General features: G+C 45.2%; 1 protein-coding gene across 1 annotated transcript; it reads left to right on the top strand.

Moving 5' to 3' along the window:
* The first annotated feature begins 363 nt into the window (after positions 1–363).
* LOC104614158 (ligand of Numb protein X 2-like) lies at positions 364–17559 on the top strand. The gene is made up of 9 exons (XM_010290049.1): positions 364–752; positions 3360–3586; positions 5760–5956; positions 7290–7658; positions 10006–10191; positions 11280–11454; positions 11633–11843; positions 16690–16848; positions 17402–17559. Exons 1-9 carry the CDS (start codon positions 364–366, stop codon positions 17535–17537), a joined length of 2049 nt encoding a protein of 682 aa, XP_010288351.1. The 3' UTR covers positions 17538–17559.
* Positions 17560–22333: the final 4774 nt, after the last annotated feature.

Below are 22333 nucleotides of genomic sequence, written 5' to 3'. Positions count from 1 at the left end.
GCTTGGCAGGGTTTTATCTATTTTCTGTCACCGGTGTGTATAAAGTAATTTAAGCTTCAGTTTCTCCATGTGCTTAAACATTTTGCTGAATGAGGTTCTTGCGTTCGCTGATCCCTAGGTTGGTTGTTCACTGGGTTGCTTTGGAAGGAAGAACCATAAGGGAGGGTAGGTGGGGGTGAAGATACTGGGCGGGGGGGGCACTTAAGGCAGGAATACAATTTATTTTTTAATTGGCTAGATCTAGAGTGGACAGTTGGCTGGAAATCTCTCTTTCTCTCCCTTTCATTAGAGGTCCTCTGCCAGACAACTACTACGTGAGAAGTTTCCTTGCTGCTGGGCCGAGAGTGCCTGATGCTGGCTATCATGGCTGATCCTGTAGCAGAAGAACACGCGTCCCAAGTTAGTGAACTCTGCTGCGAATGTGGTCAGTTCCACCTCTTGCTGGACAATCATCTCTACAACTTCCAGGATGAAGTGGACGATGAACTCATTTGCCATATCTGCCTTCAGCCTCTGCTCCAACCTATGGACACCCCCTGTGGACATACGTACTGTTTCAAGTGCCTTGAAAACTTCATGCAGGAGTATAACTTTTGTCCTATGGATCGGAAAAAGCTCTCTTTCCAGCAGTGCCACAAGTCCAGCCTTCTAGTACGAAACCTGTTGGATAAGCTGATTGTCTTCTGTCCGTTCAAGGCAGAATGTCAGCAGACAATGCAGCGGTGTGAACTAGAAGCTCATCTGCAGAACAGGTGCATTCCCATTTATACAGTACATTATTGCTCCTTGTACAATGCCATTCGTCTGTTGTGCTTCTGACCAGCAAGATCCATCCTTAGAGCAGTTCTTAAACTGGGGCGAGGTGGGACACCAAAGATGACAGAGGGTGAGGCCAGAAAGGTGGGTGGGTGAAGACAGCGTAATTGTGTGTGTGTTAGGGAGGCCAGCTCATGTGCTACAGAGGTGAAGGGTGAGGCGCTTGCATGCAGGTTGTCCGCAGACACAAAACCCATCAAATGCATATAACTTTGTGTGTCCTGATGTGGGGGACCTGACTGAAAATTACGATAAACATGCTTATTCTTGTTTCACTTGTGCAGAGCAGACAGACAGGCAGAAAGTCAACACTCTGGAAGCAAGGGATCGTGCAGTGTTGCCAGTTTAATTGGTCCAATTAAGATGTGCAATACATAAGTCTTTGATCCAAATAATGTAAGTCCCTCCAAGCTGCACACTATGCAGTTGCTGAATCACCTACTTACGATTCCATTATATTCTCTCTTTTGCTGAGAAAGAGAAGCAAATGAAAAATACTATTTTATTTCCTTTTTTCCCTGTTGTGCAGAGGAAGGGAGACTTTTTTTTCTTACGCTTGTCAGCAGAGATGTGTTTTGATGTTTCCATTGCTGGTTGAGCTGGTGGCAGGCAGAATATTGTAGCTTTAAAAGAAGGGCAGGTGACAAAGAGCTCTTGCCATGGTGCATGAAGAATGCTTGTTCCTGCCTGGTTAATGATTGCAGGAAAGGGAGCTAAGTACAAGCCCTGCTGCAGGCAGAGGCAGACCTTCATTGTCAGTGTGTATTTTGCCAGTCGGCAATGAGAAATGCAACAGGCTTGTTTCCCTTCAGCTGTGTGGTAGCTTTTTGTTAAAAGCTATTACTTGCCATTTAAACAATAGCATGTTTAAAGCCAGGTCAACCAGTGTGCAGGGAACAGTTAGGCTTAGGATATCTCTGCACTTCCAGCCAAGGACGTATTCTTGCGGTTCTTGCTCGTCTTCGGTACTCATGAGCTGAGAGCCGGTGTTAGAGCCAGGGGAAGTGATGGAAGATGCTCACGTGCCCCTTTCTCTCAATCTGTGAAAGCTTATAATCACCTTTTTCTTGAACTAACGCTTTGTCCAGCTGTCTTGTTATCAGGCAGGGCTGAATGCTTCGGCTGCAGGGACAGGGCTGCCCAACTGTGTAGCTGGGGCCATGGCGTCTACCACGGCTGGGCCTTCCTCTCAGCTCTGTAAGTCTACCGTGGTCTCAGTGGTCTCTCTGTGCCAGAGGGATTAACAAGTGACAGGAGTTAAACACAGAAGAGGAAGGCACCCTGAAATGTTTACGTTGGAGATCTGTCTGGAAACTGTATCATGCTCTTGTACCTGGCGTAGTTCTTTGTACCTTCCTTGGGGAGGGTGTGTTCTAAAAATTGAGGCTATTTCATCTGGGCTGTGAGCATAGAGTGAAAAATGAAAAAAAAAAAAGTGAGGATAAAATTACACTGGGATTTGGGTGTTCCTGTTTTTCAGTTGTAAGTGAGATTAACTGATAGCAGGAGACTCAAGGAAATAAGAAGCATCTAGAAACTTGTTTTCTTGGGGGATTTTTCTGCCCTTTGCAAAATGAATTTGTTTCTCGACATCTTAAGAGGGACATGTGCACAAGTGGATCAATCGTCTTCTGTCTTTAACTTTAAGGGTCATCTTACTGCTTGGAGAATAAATGACTAGGAATAAACCAGAGGAAGTAATACTGGGATGAGACTTGTTTAGCCAGAATGTAAATAGTCAAGTTTAATTTGAAAAGTGACTCTGGTAAACACCCAATACTACTCATGTGTCTGAAAGTGATGCTTTTGCATTCATCACCCTCCTTACCTGCTACCTTTTTTATAAATACTCTTGATAAAAGAGCTCGTTTTTCTTAGCTCATTTTTGCTGAACTAGGCTGGCTGTGGTGTAGCTGCATACAGAGCACATTTCGTTGGATGTAGAATTACTTCTTGAACCTCCATGTGGGGAACAGTCTGTGGGATTATAAACGCCTCCTGCGTGGACTGGAGGTGGAGTGTTGTCTGAGGGTCGGTCTCAGAAAAAAAAAAAAAAGGCAAGCCTTGCTTGCTGCTCTTGCATGCTACTGGTTTGTTAAAAACAAAACATAATTTAAGGCTGAGCTTGAAACTTGAGCCACTTCCTTTGCATAAAGATACAGTTCCTAATCATCACTAAAAGGGCAGAGCTAAGTATTTGCTTGTATTTTAAGAGCTATTGTTTTCTTCATCGAGTGTTTTCCAGGTAAATATTTAGCAAGGGAGACTCCCATTCCTATTACAGTCTCCTTCTTTTTTTAAATAATTTGCTTAATAATTTTGAAAGTAATAAAATAACGAGCCCGCTCTTAAGCTGATACTAGTACAAGGAGAAGCTGAAGGTCAAATGAGAATAAATTTTAGCATCTGTGATACAAGCTTTGCAGCTGATGAGATCTTGAACATGCTTCTTCACATACCTTTGTCAGTCAGAGCTTGCATGTGCTAGGTTAACCATGCAGGCAAAGACGAGCCACTTACAGTCACTGGCAATCTCTCTCTAGGTGTCCTGGTTTCAAGAAATACAAATCTGAATTACAGCGGAAAAAGAATCCCATTTCCAAAGGGAAGGAAGATCCCCCTACCAAGGTGGAGACAAACACACCCAAGGATCCAGAGGTACCAAGTGGAGGATCGTCACTTGTGGCAGAAAGCTCTGCAGCTGCTGTGGTATCACTAGGGACTGCAGAGCCTGGACTGGTTAATCCAGCTTTTGAGGAGACTGAAGAAGGTGAGAGTTTGATACAGAAATGTAATTATGTAATTACCTTTTTTATAATATAAAAATGAGGTAATTATCTCAGACAATTCAAATTTTAAAGTGTCCCCAACATTCTTAGGTATCCTCAATGATATTCATCCATTAGTAGCCATCAGAGTAATCTCTTTCCTCAGCTTGCCCTTGAGCAGAAGGGAGATGCATTCATGTGCATCAGGTGTGGCAGGATCTGCTCACAAGCACAAAACTGTCTGTGCAAAACAGTTTGGAGAATCTCTGTTAGACTGCAGTGAATATTTGCATTATTCTTTGCAGAAACAAAGGCAGGCCCTGTCAATGGGAGCAGGCAGCACTGAAAGCACTTGCAGAATCATAGAATGCTTTGGGTTGGAAGGGACCTTAAAGATACTTTAGTTCCAACCCCACTGCCATGGGCAGGGACACCTTCCACTAGACCAGGTTACTCAAAGCCCCATTCAACCTGGCCTTGAACACTTCCAGGGATGGGGCATCTACTGCTTCTCTGGGCAACCTCTTCCAGTGCCTCACCACCCTCATAGCAAAGAATTTACAACCCCAAGTCTCCCAGCCTGTCCTCACAGCAGAGCTGTTCCAGCCTTTTGATCATTGTTGTAGCCTCCTCTGGACCCGCTCCAACAGGTCTGTGTCTTTCCTGTGCTGAGGGCTCCAGAGCTGGACGCAGCACTGCAGGGGGGATCTCCCCAGAGCAAAGCAGAGGGGAGGAATCCCCTCCCTCGCCCTGCTGACTGTGCTGCTTTGGGTGCAGCCCAGGGTGCGGTTGGCTTTCTGGGCTACGAGCACATATTGCTGGGTCATGTTGAGCTTCTAATCAACCAACACCCCCAAGTGCTTCTCCTCAGTGCTGCTCTCAATCCATTCTCTGCCCAGCTTGTGTTTGTGCTTGGGATTGCCCTGACCCATGTGCAGGACCTTGCACTTGGCCTTGTTGTACTTCATGAGGTTTGCATGGGCCCACCTCTCAAGCCTGTCCAGGTCCCTCTGGATGGCATCCCTTCCTTCCAGTGTGTCGACTGCATCACACAGCTTGGTATCTTCGGCAAACTTGCACTCAATCCCACTGTCTGTGTTGCTGAAGCCAAATAATTAGTAATTGGGAAATGTTCCCACTTCTTCTTAATCTTGTTAAGAAAGTTAAATGTACGGTTGGTTTCTTGGAGTGGTCAGTACATCCCTAAAGGCGTGCAGCAAGTGTGTTTTTATAACATAACTTAATGTTTGGATTAATAGTCACCTATGAAACCCTTGCAGGTAAAAGTCATCATTTCCACTTTAGTATAGTCCACTTCAGCTTGCCTTGATCCCTGTTAGAAGGCAGCAGCATGGAAATCTTGGTGCTTTCTTTCAAAGTTAGTCACAGTTTCCAGATGTGCAGGTGCTGGAGCTGGCAACCGCTGTGCCTGTGCCAGAGTTAATACACAGGTCGGTTTACTTCTCTGTTGGCTTTTTCCTGAAGAACACTTGGGGCAGGTTTTTGCATCTCTTGTGCGACAACTGCAGTTCACCCTGACAGGCAGCGCGCTTGGCTTCATTAGAGTGTTGTGCCTGCCTAAGTGTTGCAGTGCTGGTAGATTTAATATGACCTGCTAACAACATCTTTCATCTTCAAAGTGTCTGAGAAGCATTGCTTAGTCTTCAGTATGCTGTGAAATGGGTAGACATTACTGCTGTTTTACAGGGGGGATGGGAAAATGGGAGGAAAGGAGATTAGAGGAGGGAAGTTGCGGTGAGCTGTGGTGGTAAAGTACAGACCAGTAATTAGGTCTCGGTAGTCCCCTTTTCTAATGGGCATCATGGAATTTGGCATTTGTTATGTGTGCGCTTCTAGTAGGTCGGCTGTCACAGTAGAAAAATAAACCTCTAAATAGTAAGTGAAGCATACTGAGTGCCCTGTAATAAAACTCAATAAATAATAATGAAAGAGTTTAAATTTGACATAAGCTAGGAGAAGATGGAGAACATTCTGGAGAAACTTTAAAGAAACAGGGGCTTTTTAAGTTTTTCATCTGACCTTTCCTCTCCTGACAGCTGCTTTCTCTCCAGATGCTGCTTTGAACACAATCTGCCAGTGTTACAAATCTTGTGGTGCTATGTGAAGGAAAATTCTATTAATGTGGTGTTTTTTCTCTTCAATTTCCACAATCAGACCTTCCTCAGAGAACTAGTCTTGTGGCTGAAACGACCACAATTGAAATTCAGCGAGAAGACCCGGAGGAAGAGCTGGGGATGAGGATAGTTGGGGGTAAAGACACCCCACTGGGAAACATTGTTGTTCAGGAAGTCTTGCGGGATTCTGTCATTGCTGCAGATGGAAGAATAGCACCTGGGGACCATATTCTTGAGGTACGTAAAACCCCACTGGTAGTCCCATTGCTTCTCCTGACTCGAGATGAGGGCTGAGGGAGGAGAGTTGCCTAGAAAAACTGGGAAATCTATACAGCTGAGGGCTTAAAAGCACTGATCAGACTTGTGTGCAGTAGCATTGTGTGTCTGCTGGGGCTGAGAAGCAGACTTTTGAGGTTCCTTCCAGTCAAACTCATATTTACCTTGTATATTTGATAGCTTTTTGAAATTCAGACAATTTTGGCTAAATTAAAAAGATTTCTACCTGACAAATTTCACCCAGTAGCACCATTTCTCTCCAAAGGACTGTGCTCTAGTTAGGAAGCCTTATAATTGCTTGCTCTACTATGTTGCTTAAGCTGCATATTCTCAATGGGCAGGTCTAAATTTTAAGACCTTACAACTTGAAGTAAGCATCAGATATGCAATGTGAGTAATAAAGAGCACCGACCTCATACGGCGCTGACCCACGGCCAGATTTAGTTTCCAGATTAATCACGCTGCGTGGCAGTGGGCTAATCAAGACAACAGAAGCTTGTATGCAGCAGTAAAGCCGAGACACAGCGAGAACTGTTAGCACCTCCCAGCTATGGCTGCCCAACCATTGACAGGCCATAAAGACCTAAGTACCTTGTTGGGCTGTGGACTTCAGTCTAGACAGGCAGCCCCATGTGCACAAGTGGCCAATACGATCTCAGAGTTGGTTTCTTAGATACACCAATAGAGTAACTTCTGTTTTACCCAGTTGAATTGTACATGTCTCAGTCTTGACTGGGCTGTAAATAGGGCAGGTCCCCCACACTTAGCAGCCCTATTAACATCCTAAAAGAAGACTGCACAGAGTCTTATGTGACAACAGACAAAAGCAAAAAGTAGCTTCTCGGAGTTACCTTGGTAAAAGTGTGATTAGACTGATGATTCCAGAGGCCTGTAGGCTACGGACCACTCCTCAACTTAAAAGTGAGTATGAGTAGTCTCCAATTTGAGTCTTCACCAAGTGTGTATTGAATGCTGGAGGTTAAGGGAAAGCAGTTCTACGTTGCCATGGGATGGATGTAATGATTTAATACTTTGCAGTTTCAGATTTTTTAGTGATATGAATTGTCCTGTCTTGTCCCTGTCCTCAGCTGTTCACCATCAATTATGGTCTAACTTCATCTCCTTTCTTCTACATTCTTTTTTAGAAAGCTCTGTTCTCTGATGTGCATCAGAAGCATCTGCATTGCACAGGGAGTTGTACATCCTGTCTCCAACTTTGTGATGTTCCACACTGCGGACAGTGCCTAAATTATGTAGGTTCTGATTAGTGACTCTGACTTGTTTGTCTTTCTAGGTGAACGGCGTCAACATCAGCAGCGTGACTCACTGCCAAGCTGTCTCCTTCCTGCGCCACCCAGGTCCTGTTCTCCACCTCATGGTCCTGCAGGAGAAGGGTTTTTCCAATAAGACTGCACAGCAGGATTCCACTTCTGCTACAAATCGGGAAGTGATCCATGTTACCTTGATAAAGAGAGACCGATCGGAACCCTTGGGAATCAAACTGATCAGGAAGACAGATGAGGCTGGGATTTTTATTCTAGATCTGTTAGAGGGAGGTTTGGCAGCCAAAAATGGAAAGCTGAGTCGGAATGACAGGGTCCTGTCAATAAATGGCCAGGATTTGAGGCAAGGAACACCTGAGGCTGCTGCGCAGATAATCCAGGTAATTTATGACACTGTGAGCTTGGATGGCTAATGACTCTGCAGCTGTCTGCGTTGATGGCAGGGCGCCTGTTCTGACCCAAGGGCTAACAGAACACACTAGAGCAAACTGCATTCCCTGAAATATCTCTTTGGGAAAGTGACTGCCCTCCGGATGTGTGGGAAGCACTGCTTCCAAATGAAGATAAACACGAAGAGTGGGAATCCGTCGTGAGTCATCTCTGACAAGCGAAGCCATTGCTGATGGCACTTCAGTTCAGCTAAGGCAATTGGATCTCCTTTGTGGTGTGGTGTTTGGAGCCTTTCTTGCAGAGTGGATATTTGTATGTGCTGTGTGGATGCGCAGCAGAGACAAGGAGAGATTAGGATGGCCTCTCATGCTTCGAACAGTCAAACCGAAGGGGCTTGTTGGGAGATGTGATAGGCTGGCAGCACAGAACAGAACCCTTTTGAGCAATTTGAAGCCCTCTCTCCCCATTTTGCCTGTATTTTGGAAGGGAGTCTAGAAAACATGAGGCACTTCAGACTAAAAACGTTCTAAAATACTAAATGGGTAGAAGAGAGGTGGCCTTACCCTGCGCAACAGAATGCACTCCTGTTGCAGCAAGCCAAATGTTTTGGTGAAAAGCAGTGGGCAAGGAATTTTGGTTAAGGATTAAGGATCGCTACATGTGCAGCAGATATCATGTAGATCAGTTTAAATTCTTTATCTCCCTAGGCGATGACCTCCAGTTTCTGCTTTTATCTAAAGATCCTGACACAATACATCTCATCACATACTGTTTATATCCTGGGAAGGATCTGAGGTCAGCACTGAGGGAGAGCCAGTTCTTTTCCTGGTAATCAGCAGAGGAAAGCAGTGTCATGGGAGAAAAGAAGAGAAAGAGCAGAGTTCCAGTACTGAGATCCTTTTTTATGTTATATATGTGATTCCATTCTATGGCCTCTTAGAATTTTGTTTGCATCCCACAAGTGCTGCTGTATTTCTGTTGTAATGTGCAAACATAACTCCCATATGTTTGCATGAGGGAGGAACTCTTTCATGATCCCAATGAAATCAGTAACCAAAGTCTCAGAACTGGCTTCATTAGGTTTGGAGAATGAGTTCTTTTTGAAGTGACATTTGTGTAAAGCCGTGACAGTTCTTCTGAGGGCTAATTCAAATTCTTGGTTAAATGTAATTTTAATTTTGATTGCAAACCATTTGCAGAAAAGAGTCCTTCTACCTGTACTGTAAAGTACCAGTTACAGATACATATATATGGACAGGCATATATACTGTACATAGTCTGGTACTCCTGATTGAAGGGGAGGGCAAATCCCCATCTTAGGACGTGATGATTACAATATGTTTTATGAAGGCATGGATGTGTGCCAGCTTCCCTGGAAAATTGCTCTATCTGAAGTGATTTTGGAGGCAAGCTGCTTTTAAATTCTGTTTCAGAAAACAAAACTCTCCTGTCCTAGTTTAAAAAGAAAAAAAAAAACCAAAAACCCCAAACAGTTGATGTAGTCCCTTTTCTGAGGCCAGGGAATTCACTGCTGCCAGGGTGCTGTGGCACCAGGGGAACAGGGTCCCATGTCAAGAAGCGAGAGCAGCAACCGTACTTCTCTCATCCATTGCAGGAAATGCCCCAAGTAAGCACACACGCCTTACCCCAGTGGAGTCCTTCACAATAAGGTTTTGTCAAATTATCTGAAAGAACAAACCAAGTTAGAAGAGCAGGAACAATAGTGAATACTTTCCCTGTAGTTCTGCGGAGGCCAGACATACAGCTGGTTAAGTGTTTAATTGGCAGCGATCTTAGACAAAAGGTCATGTCTTCAGGTACTCTGGGGAAAAAAATGGGTGGGAGATGGTGAACAATAGATGTAGTACATAAGCTGGGAGGGCAAGAGTTTTAACGAGTTTCTTCACAATAAAAGAAAAAGCATCCAGTGCTCATATCACAGCCATCCGTCATATGGACCAGTCAGTGTTCTAGCTCTGTTCATTTTGTATCACAATACAATACGCTATTTTGGTGATTTGTACTGAAGTGGAGGAATTAATCATCCCTTTCCGCTTTCTCTTGTTTGGCATTTGTCGGGGAGGGAGGCAAGAGTGACGCCTGCCTCTACTCCTGTTCCTTCTGACTAACATTTACAAATCCCTTTTTTCTTTTCACCGTAGGATTCTGTGCCTCTTCACAAAAAAACATTGCATCGTGTTGTACGGCCCTGTTTCAGACCCTTTGCAGAAACTGATGCCAACCCTTTTCTCTCCCAAGAAAATGACAAGAGCTGTCCCTAATGTCCAATTTATTTCTCTATGTTTTATTTACACTTTTTTTTGTTTCTGCTGGCAGACCACGGAATCAAGAGTGAACTTTGTGGTCTTGAGGCAGCCAGGCGTGCAGCTTTCGGACCCGGTAGAAGATGGCAGCACATCAAATAACAGCAGCAGCAGTAGCAGCAGCAATGGAGGGAGCCCGGTGCACCATCGGAGACGACTAGATCAGAATCACTATAGGCGAAAATCTAACTACCAGAAGGTAAGTTTTATAAACAACGGCAAAAGTGCTGGTTATTCTTGGTTTTAGCAGATCTACTAGGTTTGCTCTGTGATGGTGATTTATCACATAAGACCGATTAGTAGCTCCGTTTCTTCTTGAGCTATTGAAAAGCAGCAGGTTTGTGGCTTTTGGTACTGGAGAGCCATACATTTGACATCTACTGGGAAGCATAGTTTTTAGGGAAAAAACGTGTCAAAATTTCTTCAAATGTCTGTAATGTTGATGCAGAATTAGTGTTTAATTCTTTCTTGTCTGGAAAGGGCAATGGGAAATTTACCATCCATGAGACACTTGGGACTTGCTTCTCAACATCCATCAAGCACAACATGTTCAGGGTATTGCACGATGACACTAAGTTATGCTTCTGATTTAGAGCTAGAGGGCTTTATGATACAGAAGTAGAAACTACACAAATTACATGGTAGTACTCTTGTGACTTCAGCATTTCATCTGCCATCTGTTTGCAAAGTATAACAAACGGCATGAGCAAGAGGAGAATTGCCAGTCTGTTGTACCAAGAGAGATTTGCTCTATGTTTAGAACTTCCATTTGAGTGAGAAAACACCAAAGTCTAAGCAGTTGTAGCAAGTTTAAATGTCTCTGGAGTTTAGTAAGTAGCTGTCATAAATGGCTGGAGTGTAGTTCCTTGATTTAAATCCTAGAATATCATTTACATACTGTTTCTACAGCAATTGCTCTAATGTGTGCTTTCACTGCAACCTAAACATTTAGTAGTAGTCAGAGAGAGGTTGATTGCTTGATATGAGTGGCCTTGAAATGAGTTTGTAGCTTGTTCCTCAGTGCAAAATTGTTCTTCTCAGAGTCAGCATCTCTGTACAGCAAGTGAATGTGGGATCACTATGAGAGCAGTGTCTTGGTCATGGTGGTATCGCTTTGGAAATACAGGATAGTATTTCTACCCAGAGAAGCTGACTTTGCCATCCAGCAACATTGCTAAAACATTGTGGATTAAAGATACAAGGTGTTTTGTTATTTTCTTCCAGATCTGGGCTTCTCATGTTAATTGCATTAATGAAGCTGCATTTTGTAATGTCATTCCTTTGTAGGATTTACCTCAGGGATACATAAGTCATGAAAAGACAGTTGCAATAAAAAAGGAACCAAAGGAATCTTTAGGAATAACAATTGGAGGTGGAAGGGATAACAAAAACAAGCTCCCCATATATGTAACGAGTGTGCAGCCCATCGGATGCCTCTTCAGGGATGGCAGAATCAAGCGAGGTAAGGAGGCTCTTAGACCCTTTATCCTTTAGGAACTGTTTGTCTTTTTTCTTTTCAGTGCAAGTTGGACTTGGACACAGAAGTGAGGCTGGAAACAGGGGTTCCACATGAGACCCTGAGACAGAAATGGGCTTCATAGTCAGAGGTCTCTAATAATCCTATCTTATTTAATCAACAGGAGATGTACTTTTGAGCATAAACGGCATTGATTTGACTCATCTGAACTACTATGAAGCTGTCTCGGCACTGAAATCTAATGCAGCTTCCCACTCAGTCACACTGAAAGCCTTGGAAATCCTTTCTCTGAACTCAACAGAGCCGTCTCCGGACATCAGGGAGCAAGGATTCAGCTGGTGTCCCCTCTGGATCACATGGCTTGGCTTGCCCAGGTATGTTTGTTCGGTGACTGTATAGAGATCTGTTCAGTCACAGAGCTGACTTCACTCAAACGCTAGAAATTACTTGCTTTGTTGGTTGACTTGGAAGCATTACCGGTATTCTCATTTAGCTCTAAGGCAGTGGAAAGCCTTGTTTGTCAGTGAGATCGCAGTATAATGAATGCATAAGGAATGTCCACTGCTTTTTATGGCGTGACCCATCATTCCCCCACCTTTGCTGGACAGTAACCATATTTCAGAAGTTTCTGAAAACCCTTTTTTCTAAGAGAACTGACACAGAAAAAGAGAAGCATAGATTCTGTCATTTGAGGCACTGAGTTGACATATAGTCAATGTAGATACAGCCACTGCTAAAATATCATTAACTGAAATCACTCTGTGGCTCTTTCTGGATCACATAGCAAAAGCCAACAGCTACCTGTGCTGTTCTATAGTTTCTAATCTGATCATGTCAGTTGGGGGCAGGCATTCTTTCAGTCTAATTCTTTTTGGCTGTCATAATTGCATCATCTTTAGCACGAAGCTGAAATGAGTCTGAATAGTTCCATTTTCCTGCTACAAAGCTTTGGACTGTAGATTTAGCACAGATTTTATCAGCAGCATGGTAGGTTCCAGATGACAGGGCTGGGGCTTTGAAAGCTTGAATCTCCATCTCCTTCCTGGAGAGGTGAACCTCTGCTTTGCTCACTTCTGTGGTTTCATCAAAATACATTCAGCTGTGAAAGGCAGAGTCTGCTGTCATTCCAGCTGACTGGAGGAGGATTGTGCAGGAGATGCACGTGGAACGGTAAAGCCAAACCCTTCTGTGGGAAGCTCGGATTATGTACCGCCTGGTTTCTTGAGGCACCTGAAAGAAGAAATACTAAAAAAGCCTCTGTTACGTTACCCTTGTGTTACTTAGCAGCCTGTAAATGCTAAACAAAACAGCCCTAGGAAGGCAGCTTTTGTGTCTTGAGCGACTGTAACTTGGCTTGTCCTCAGCACCGTCCTACCGGTTTCCTGTGCTCTCCCCGGGAATCAGCCTGCCTGGCCTCTGCAGGCCCAGTGTGAACTAGCCTGAGCTGCACCTGGATAGCCCAAACCCCAGTACGAACCCGCAGATGCTGGCTGGTGTTTGTTCCTCATGGGTGCTCCTGTGGTGAAGCACAGCAAGGCAAAACCTGGCTGTACCTTCTCCCTTCTTCCTTTTCCAATTTCTTTGGATGTCTGGTGGATTGCGGTTTCACCACGCTTTCTGCTACGGGGACTGGAGTCCACTCCTTGCTCACTGGTCACCTGCCTTCATTGCGAGAGTATACTGACATTACCTGCCGTTTAATAAACTGCTTGCAATTCTTTTGCTGCTGGTATTGATGTTGGCTCCCCTTCATTTGACAGTTACTGTACCTTGCTACTGAAGCAAGGAGCAACGATTTCAGACACCCTTTCTGCTCTTCAGTCTTCCTTTCTTACTCCGACCTGAGTTCAGGCATCTGAATTTGTCTGCCGTTCTTCTGTGGGTGTGAGGGTGGTTAGGAGGCACAAAGCAAGGTTACTTCATTTCAGGATCTGACAAAATCTTCCTTCTTGTTTCCACTAGTAAAAATGGCTGTAATCCTTGTGCTTCATCACTCATTTTCCCATCCGCTAACAGTAAGACGTGGTAGCAGCTAGCTGGTTGTCCATAAAATGAATGATTTCCCTAAAGCCACTAAGAATCTGCCTTTCAGCTAAGCAAGGTTTTATATTTGACATTGTGGCTGGCACAATCGTATTATTTTAAATTGTTGCTTGAGAATCCGTAAACTGAAACGGCATCCTTGTTTCGTCACCTGGAAATGTTCAGGGTGGCTCTACGCTAGCATTTTCGTTTGGCTCAGGAATGCGCCATTGAGGCGAGGATCCCAGTTGTCCTCACTTGCTGTATTTTGGTTCACATTGCAGAGAGAGGTCTTGACCCGCACAAACATGGTTCCCTTTGAATGGGACTGGACCAGAAGTGCTGCAGAGGAATGCCCATTGCACTCTGGCACGAACAGGGTCTGTTCATGTGTACCACACTGACACTAGGTTACAGAAAATCCTCTGAACTGTACCAAAACTAGCCCTTGTGTCCTCAGCACCAGTTGTTTCACTCGGATCCGTTCCTTTTGGGCTGCTCTGCTAAAGTAGAGGTAGCCTCAGCTTGCTAAAACATTTTGCAATACAGTATGAAAATTTAAAACTTATTGCTGATGGCATATGCAATTTTGGAATTTTGGTTTTGTTCAGCTTTTTTTTTTTTTTTCCCAGTTACTATTCTGATCCAGCAGAAATACCCTGTATTTCTTAGAGGAAACCCATGTATTTCTTTCTAGTTTGAAGCTGAACTTTATGCTGAAAGACCAGAGTCGAAATTAGTCCTCAAGGCTAGGGAATTCTATTCAGTCATTGCAACACTTGAGCCCACGGTGTTTAATTCTAGCCTGGATTCTTCTATCTCTGGTTTTTTGTTTGTGTCAAATACTGTCTGTCATCTCGGCACGCTCAGCGATGTGCTGTGTCTGAAATGTGGAGCCCCTGTAGCCATCCTGCGGAACTCGGGTTATGTGCTGCCGAAGGGTTTTGGGAGAGATTACAGCCCTGGTCCTGTGCCTTCCTTGGGACCCTGGGTAGCATCTTGGGTCACGTTCTTCCCAAAAGAAAAACACTCTGCGCTCCTAAGACTGCTTTCACACTGCAGCACTTGGTGTGTAACCTTGGAGCATCTTCCACCTCTGACCACGGCCAGTGCTGCACACTTCCAATGAAGACACAAACATCTCCATACGAGGGGCAGTGTAGTAGTAGTTTTCTACCTAACCTCAGCCAACAAGTGTTGGCTGTACTGAACCAGGTGGCTGGTATCTTCCTTGCATTTTTTGGTCTTGTAATACAGCTGCGGGTAGCTCTGCTGTCCTTATTCCTTCTCCATTCTTTGCTTTGCTATTAATTGGTGGCAGTGAGTGTTCCAAGTTAATTGTATGCTACTACTATTGCTCCTCAACATTTAGCGTTAGTATATGTCACAAGAAGACAGCATAGGAGCTTTATGTGATTTCTTCATAGTATTATGTTAAATGAGTATCAGCTACTGATAGTACAAAATACCATCTCAAAATGCTGGTTTGGAAGGGATGTGTGTCCTAATTCATTGCACACTGAATCCTACAGATATGAGAAATACCAAGTTTACAGATTGATTTATCTTTTCTCTCTAAAAGCTTTGACTCTTGAAAACAAGAACGATGCACAGGGTGGCTTATGATAATACTCAGGGGGTGGAAAAGCAGTTTTCCTCCTGCCTTCTTCCTGGAAGCCAGTCTCCATGAAGTCTGAGCTCTTTCTGCAGCACCTGCTAGGTGCTCCCTGCCACAGCCACACTGGAGCGGCGTGCTCCGCAAGGGATGCAGAACTGCAAACTCAGCAGGCTGTTTGTCACAATAAAACTTGCACCTTTACTTTCCGAGAAGCCTAAAATTCGTTTCCCACAGTCATTTTCCATTATAGTAAATGAATGTTTCTCTTCCTAAAAACCCTTTTTCATACGGAAAACTGATTTCTAGCACACAGCTTTTTCCAGCTCTTGGAGAACGTGTCCAATGTTTTTTACTAATGTTCTATGCTGATGTAGCGCTTATCACTCTTGCTCTCTGGGCTATTTATTTGCACTAGAGGCCATATACATTTCTCATAGTTGTGCTTTTACACTTGTCTTGGTACCAGTAGAAGAAAACCATGGAAGCATCAGTAAGCTAGAGCTGGGTCTTCCAGTGTTTATGTGTGAAGAACTCGTACAGAGTAGATTACAGTGTGAAAGTAGATAATTGGATCTTTCTCCTAGTGAGAAGTTAACTGAGAAAGGCTTTTGAAATCTGAAACGTGTCTGTAAACTGCTGAAGCAAAGCCCTCGAGGCGAAAACGTTTATTAAGAAAAGTTTAGCTGCTGGAATACCTCAGTGGGGCAATCAGCAGCAGTTTCACACAGCGTAGCTCTGGCAGCACCTCGGTGCCAGAATGGAACCTGACTGTGAGCCAGAGTACAGGAGCCGCTTGCCTGCACTCCTGCCACACCTTTTCAGACGCCTCGCAAAGGCTTTTCACGTCTTTGTCCTACAAACTCAGGGAGCAAGTGCTGCTAGCACCGATAGAGCACGTTCTCCAAGGCAGCCCTGGCATCGGAGATATCCCATGCTTACTGGGAAGACATACCTCAGTGGCTGGCATTCAGCCGCAGCGCTCTGCGATCTCTCTCCGCACAGCACTCTCTTCCTGTGCACAGCAGTCCTGGGTGGAGGTCCTGCAGGAAGGACCTTTCGTATTCCAGTTTGGTAACGAGTAGAAGAAAGGCGGCCATACCTCCTGTGTCCGCTTTCCGTCAGCGATAGGTAGCTGCTGAATGCCTTCGCTGTACCAGGCTTGTAGTATAGAGATGGAATAAAAGAATAAGCTTGATTCTCACCTATGGCATGGGTATAACTGCTGTTCCTGATTAATATGGTTTTGTCACTAGTACTGTGCATGCTCATTAGTAGAATTCATGGAGTTATTCATTAATCTTTTGGGTCACAAAGCCCTTTGGTAATTTTCTGTTAACTCTTAAACTAGCCCTAACAATACTGAGAGAAGATTTCTAAAGGACTGGCATCTTCAGAGTTGAGAATTATCCCTGCAACATGCCCTGCAAAGTGGTTGCCTCAAGTCCTTAAAAGAAAGAAAAAAATGAGGCTGTTACATAGCTGTGCTTTCTGCAAGGGCAAACATAAATTTCTGGTCAGGCAGTTTTCCTTGAAACACTCTAATAAGCTTTCTCTGTTTTTGACCGCGCCTGTCTTCACAGCTACCTTCACTGCTGTCAAGATATTGTCCTTAGTAAAGGTAACCTGGAAAGCTGGGGCTTCAGCATTGTTGGAGGCTTTGAGGAGAGCAAAGGAAATCAGCCATTCTTCATCAAAACCATAGTGCCTGGGACTCCCGCCTTCCGAGACAGGAAACTGAAGTACGTATGTGCGGCCCTGGGGCTCTCTGGTGTTTGTCAGAAACTCTTATCGGTACCTAAGTCAGCATGACGCTGTTTTACTGAGGGGCTGTCTCTTACCCTTTTAACTGGCTGAGCTAAAAGTTAATGACTTCTAATTCTTAGACACTCATTTGTGCAGTTAATACTGTTACCAAAGTCGTAACAAACCAAGTCCTATGTTAATGGGTGGTTTGGCTTCTCTATAAAGGTGCAACTAAAGGGAATTACACAGTTACACTTTAAAAGGCTGTCAAGGTTTTAATTGAGTAATTAGATAAAAGTAGAAAGGGGATGTTTGAGATGAATCTTGGATGACTGGCCAGCTGGTCACGCTGCCGGTGACCCTCACTGCCGTGTCTCACTCAACTGCCAGCAGTGTCCTCCTCCTTTGACTCAGAAGTGAAAAAGTTGCTTCACCAAGGAGTTGATGATCTTGGCTCAGGGTGGGCTAGATGACCTTGGGGGTCCTAAGGTGCAGTGTTAACAGTAATTAAGTAAATCCTGACAAGCATGTTTCCTGTCTTTTGATTAGGTGTGGAGATGAAATAGTGGCAGTAAATGGAGTGCCAGCAATAGGAATGAGCAACTCGGAACTAATCCCCATGCTGAAGGAGCAAAGGAACAAGGTCACACTTACTGTGGTGTCCTGGCCAGGAAGCCTCGTGTGAAAGCTCCAACAAAACACACAACAGTTCCAGGTATCAGCTGGCCATCACACAAAGCTAAACATGTGACAGATAAACCAAGCGACTGCTGAACTCTTGCTACATGGTGTATTGCCATGGAAGACTTTGAGCTTCCCTTTCAGAGAAAACATTTCTTTACTCTGCTGAGGTTATTAACAAAACTGGTTGATGCATTCAAAGTAATGGTTAATGCGAACAGTTGTTGTAGCTTCCTGGGCTCATTAAAGCTCTTTAGGATTGGTGTTGCAGAGAAAGCTCTTTCTCTAGTGTTTCTCTACGAATTGCCTTTGAGGTGCTTTCCATTTAATACTTTGAACAGGTTAAAACAGGTGTGATGGTCCGATCTCCCCTCCTAGTTTAATACAGTCCTGCTGCTGATCCCCGACTGCCATTTTTGGACAGTGAGTCATTTTATACATGCTTTTAAAAGCCACTAATAAAACTTGTAAGGATGGGAACCCAATTAAGCAGTTCCTATAGCCCCCAGTCTCGATATTTTTAGGTTACTGAAACCTAATGAATGTGTTTATGTATTAAAAAACCAATTTTAACTCTCAGAGCAGACCACTGGAGAGCTGCTAGGGTAGCATCCTGGAGCTGTGCTGACTTTCATGAAGGTTCTGTCACCAGGTAGCTGTTGCAAATCCCTATTTTGCCACAAATACTGATTTAGACTGTTGAAGGCATCAGCAAAAGTGGCTTCATTGACTAAGTTCGATGGTAACGTTCACTCTGTAACTTACCCCACAAAGGCTGCAACAATGATTCAAAACTACCCAGTTGCAAATCAAAGTTACCATACTATAAGGCTCTGTGTGACACCGATCGCTTACCAAAGATCTGCTGTTGGTGAACGCACCTCTCAGCCTCGAGGAGCAACCCTGAGAGGTGTTGCAGCTCCAGGGGAGGTCACCGCTGCTTAGCAGGGAGAGCTCAGGGAAGGCTCACTTTGGCTGTCGTATTTATGGAATAAAGTGGTTGGCTCATAGTCAAGTTACAGGCGATGGAAAAGGTACACAGGAGCCTCCTTGTACCCACAACTTACTTTGTTCCTTGATAAATGAGTGTCACCATGTGTCAATCGCGTGATTGGTGTGCCAAGCCCTCGTGCATCAATGCCAACTGTGTCACTGCTCCTGTGGGGGTTTTCACAGAACAGACTGGAACTGGAGTTGTTCTGGGTCCAGTTATGGCTTAGGCCTTTACCTCCCCTGGAGCCCCTACCAAACTACCGCTAGTTTGGTTAAGGAGCTGAGCGCATCCGTCAGTAGCCAGAGAGAAGGAATTTGTTTTTCATCCCTTTCCTCAGTTTGGTTTCCCTGCTTTTTATGACTTGATAAAATGACTGGCTTTTCCCACAGAAGGCAGACAATTAAGTAAACAGGCTTGTTAAGAGAAACCTCTGTCGCAGGCTGCTGTCTTATTTTTATCAGTTTCTCAGCGCTGAGATGCAGAGTGAAGGCAGGGGGGAGGAGGATGTACCTGACACAGCACCTATAGGCTCAGGCACGCGAGATGAGCTCCTGCAGTTCTGTTCACGTCACTTGCAGGCTCAGGGTAAGCTCAAAGGGGCCTGGGCTGCCTCGGCCACGTCGTACCAACTGTATGACACAAGCTGCCTCCCGAAGGACAGCGTGCCCCCTTTGCCCTCAGAATGGTTAAAATTTCCAATAAAAGAATTGAAGCCAAGGCTGGGGCGTTGAGCTACGCCACCTTGCTAAGTTCCTACCTGGAAACTCCACGTGAAGCAGTTCCCTCCCTTTTGAGAAGGCCGTTAATCAGCAGTAGAAACGAGATTTCTCGAACCAGGTTGCATTGACAGACATCTTTCCTCTTCCGCACCTTTTATGGGGCCAGCTCAGATTACAAGAATGAAAGGAGTTTCTCTGCCCTGTAAAAATGCTACCTAGAAAGAGTGTTTAATTCCTTGTCGTTGTAAACTGACTGCAGGCAAGCACCCATCATTGTCTTAAGCAGAGCTTTTCTTAGGGCTGGCTGCTTCGTAATTAGCTATTATTGCACAGTAGAATTGTTCCCTGCTAGATGACTGACTTAGTTGCTGACGTACAGCATGACTTCACTTCCCCTGTTAGTGTAAGGCAGCACGGAGCAGGGCCTGTTATCAGAGCCTATTACACAGAACGAGTCACCAGTCGTCACCAAAGCTTCCCTGGCACACGGTGTGGCCTCTTGGGTTGATAAATACCTCTGTGGACTTTGACAGCAGAAACAGCCTGTGGCCAGCTGGGCTCTGGGGCCTTTTCCCTGTTCCTACTGAACACCGAGAGCAAAATAATTCAAAAGTCAAGTCAGAAAGGTGCCTGCAGAAAACTAGTCACTCGACCTCTGACATGAACAGAAAAAGCTGAAGCTGTTTTTGTCTCTTTCCAATCAATGTGCAGAATCTGTGCCTGGTAAGGAACAGTAAATCTTTATGTAGCTAGAGAGAGGGCGATTCCTACTGAGCAGAACCAAATGTCACTTGCATGAAGTACAGTAGGAAGACGACCATGCAGCTGGTGGTCAGACAGTTCAAGTGAAGAGGATGCTGTAGAAGGCAGCACAATTCTTCCTATTCCTCCATCACGTTTCAAAGGTGCCTTCAACTTCACCAAAATGTCTTAGTAATTTAAGTATTGTTTCCAAGATCAGCTTGTTAATAGATGTTGAATTTGTTTTGATGCCTTTATAAATTATTGTAATATTACTGAAAAACATCGTGTTAGGGGTGTTTTTTTAACCTTTCTTTCTAGTGTACCAGCTAACGCCCCCAGAGTAGGTCACCTCAACAGCAGATACTCCTCAAAGAAGCCAACCTTGTGAGGCAGGAAATAGTGTAATTGTCTTCTGCGGCTCCCCGGGATGCAGCTGGACTATCCTGAAGTATACTGTGACTGGGAAAAACAACCTGAACAAAAGTAAATCCCACATACCCTTCCCCTCAGTTGTATCCCTCCTCCAGTCTGGCTGCAGCCCACCAGTGCCTGTGGGGCTCAGAACCGACTGGGCTGAAAATCTAACCCAGGGAAGAAATAAAGCTTTACTTAACAAGGCTTAACTCCCCGATCAGGCGTGATGCACAGCTCAGCAACTTTGAGGCAATGCTGGGGCTGCCGCTGCTGCTCCCAGAGGAACTGCATGTCCAGGCTGGGGGCTGGGTTAGGTTTTGTTGTGATTTCTACTATGGCAGTACAGGCAGCACGCAACACCCCTGACTGGGACGGCAACATCTGATGCTCTGGGAGGAAGACATCATTGCCATTAACCATGTGCTGCACAACCGTAAGGAAGTTAGCTTCTCCTCCTCAGGGCTGTGCCCGTTTCATACTGGCAGAAGCCAAACGACTTGCCAGAGGCTCCCCTCGTCGCCGTCACGTGGAGAGAAGGTGTAAGCTGTCTGGCACTGGTGTAGTAAGGCTTGTGCAAGTGCTCCTCTCCGGCTGTCGAGTCCAGCCTCTTGCCAATACCCGGCACCTGCAGCGTTCTGCACTCAGTGATGCCCACTTCTCAGCTCCAGCTTTGCTCCAGTACACGTACTGATGCCACCAGCCCAAGAACTGCCCTCTTTCCTGTGAATTTATTAGTCACCATTCAGGGAACACGACCGTGAAACCTGCAGTAGTTACCTGATGCAAGTAAAGATTATTTCCAAAGCCCTACCTTTAGACTTCTCTAATACACTCATGGCAAACATTCCACCTCTATTTAATTAAAATAAAACTATTTCCCTTAAATTCACAGCTGCTTCTGGCAGCGTGAGCCTGCTAACATCAGACAAGGACTTGGGTCTATCTGTAAAAACATTCAAAAACCACAAGAGGAAGCTGCAGCACTGACTTGCTGATCCAAGATCTTCCATCCCCTCTCCCACAGCCCCAGCAGTAAGCCCAGGTGCAGAGGGATGCAGGATGGCTGTGACCACCATAAATTACACCTGTTTACAGGTTGAGTAGCTCCTGTCACCTCCACAGCATGACAGACATGGGGAGTGGGTATAGAATAGCTCTACCCACCCACAGAGAGGCACCACGCTCACCTTAGCACGCAAAAATGGAAGAAATATTACTTGACTGGGGCACAAACCCTAGGCCTACCTCTGCATAAAACTATTGCCAGCATTTTCCCCTGGTTCAAGACAGGCAAAAAACTAGTTCAGAGTGGCCTGGGGGCCACCACCTGGCCTCTCCCTCAGTGCTACCTGCCCTAGCAATTGCAGAGTTCCTGTTCTGGAGAAAAAATAAATACCACATTGTGTAATTACAGGATACGGGCTCGCTCTGGGGGCACAGGGAAGGACGCCTGGCCCCTCTCCCACTTGACGCTCCCACGCCATGCCAGCGAGCCCACGCTTGGGAAGCGGCGGGTGGGCACCTTTGTTGTTGCACTGCAGACAAGCGTGTTTCCAGGGGCCACGTACCCACCGAGTCCTTCTCACCCGTTTGGTTTTGATTTCTCCTCCGCCCACACCATGCCCCAGCTTGATAAAAAGCAAGTTTATCCCAAGTTCCCGAAAGCTATCGGGCAATGGCAGCTGAAACCCGCTCCGACCCCAGGAGGAGCGTGCCAGGAGTGGGGATTCCTACAGCTTGCCTCTCGGCCAGGCACCGCTGCGCTCGCCCGATGCCCAGCGAGGCTGTATTGCTAAGTCGCGATGTTCTACCAGAACTCCACCATGGCTGCAGAGGGAGGAATGTTTTGAGGCCTGATTTCAGGCCTTCCCCTTGAACTCTGGATCAGTGCATGCACATTTCCCATGATCTCAAAGGACGTTTAAAAAG

Source organism: Phaethon lepturus, unplaced genomic scaffold, assembly GCF_000687285.1.
Source record: "Phaethon lepturus isolate BGI_N335 unplaced genomic scaffold, ASM68728v1 scaffold44870, whole genome shotgun sequence".
NCBI classification, from domain to species: domain Eukaryota; kingdom Metazoa; phylum Chordata; class Aves; order Phaethontiformes; family Phaethontidae; genus Phaethon; species Phaethon lepturus.
The sequence above is the reverse complement of the archived record's forward strand: the minus strand, read 5'-3'. Positions and strand labels throughout refer to the sequence as shown.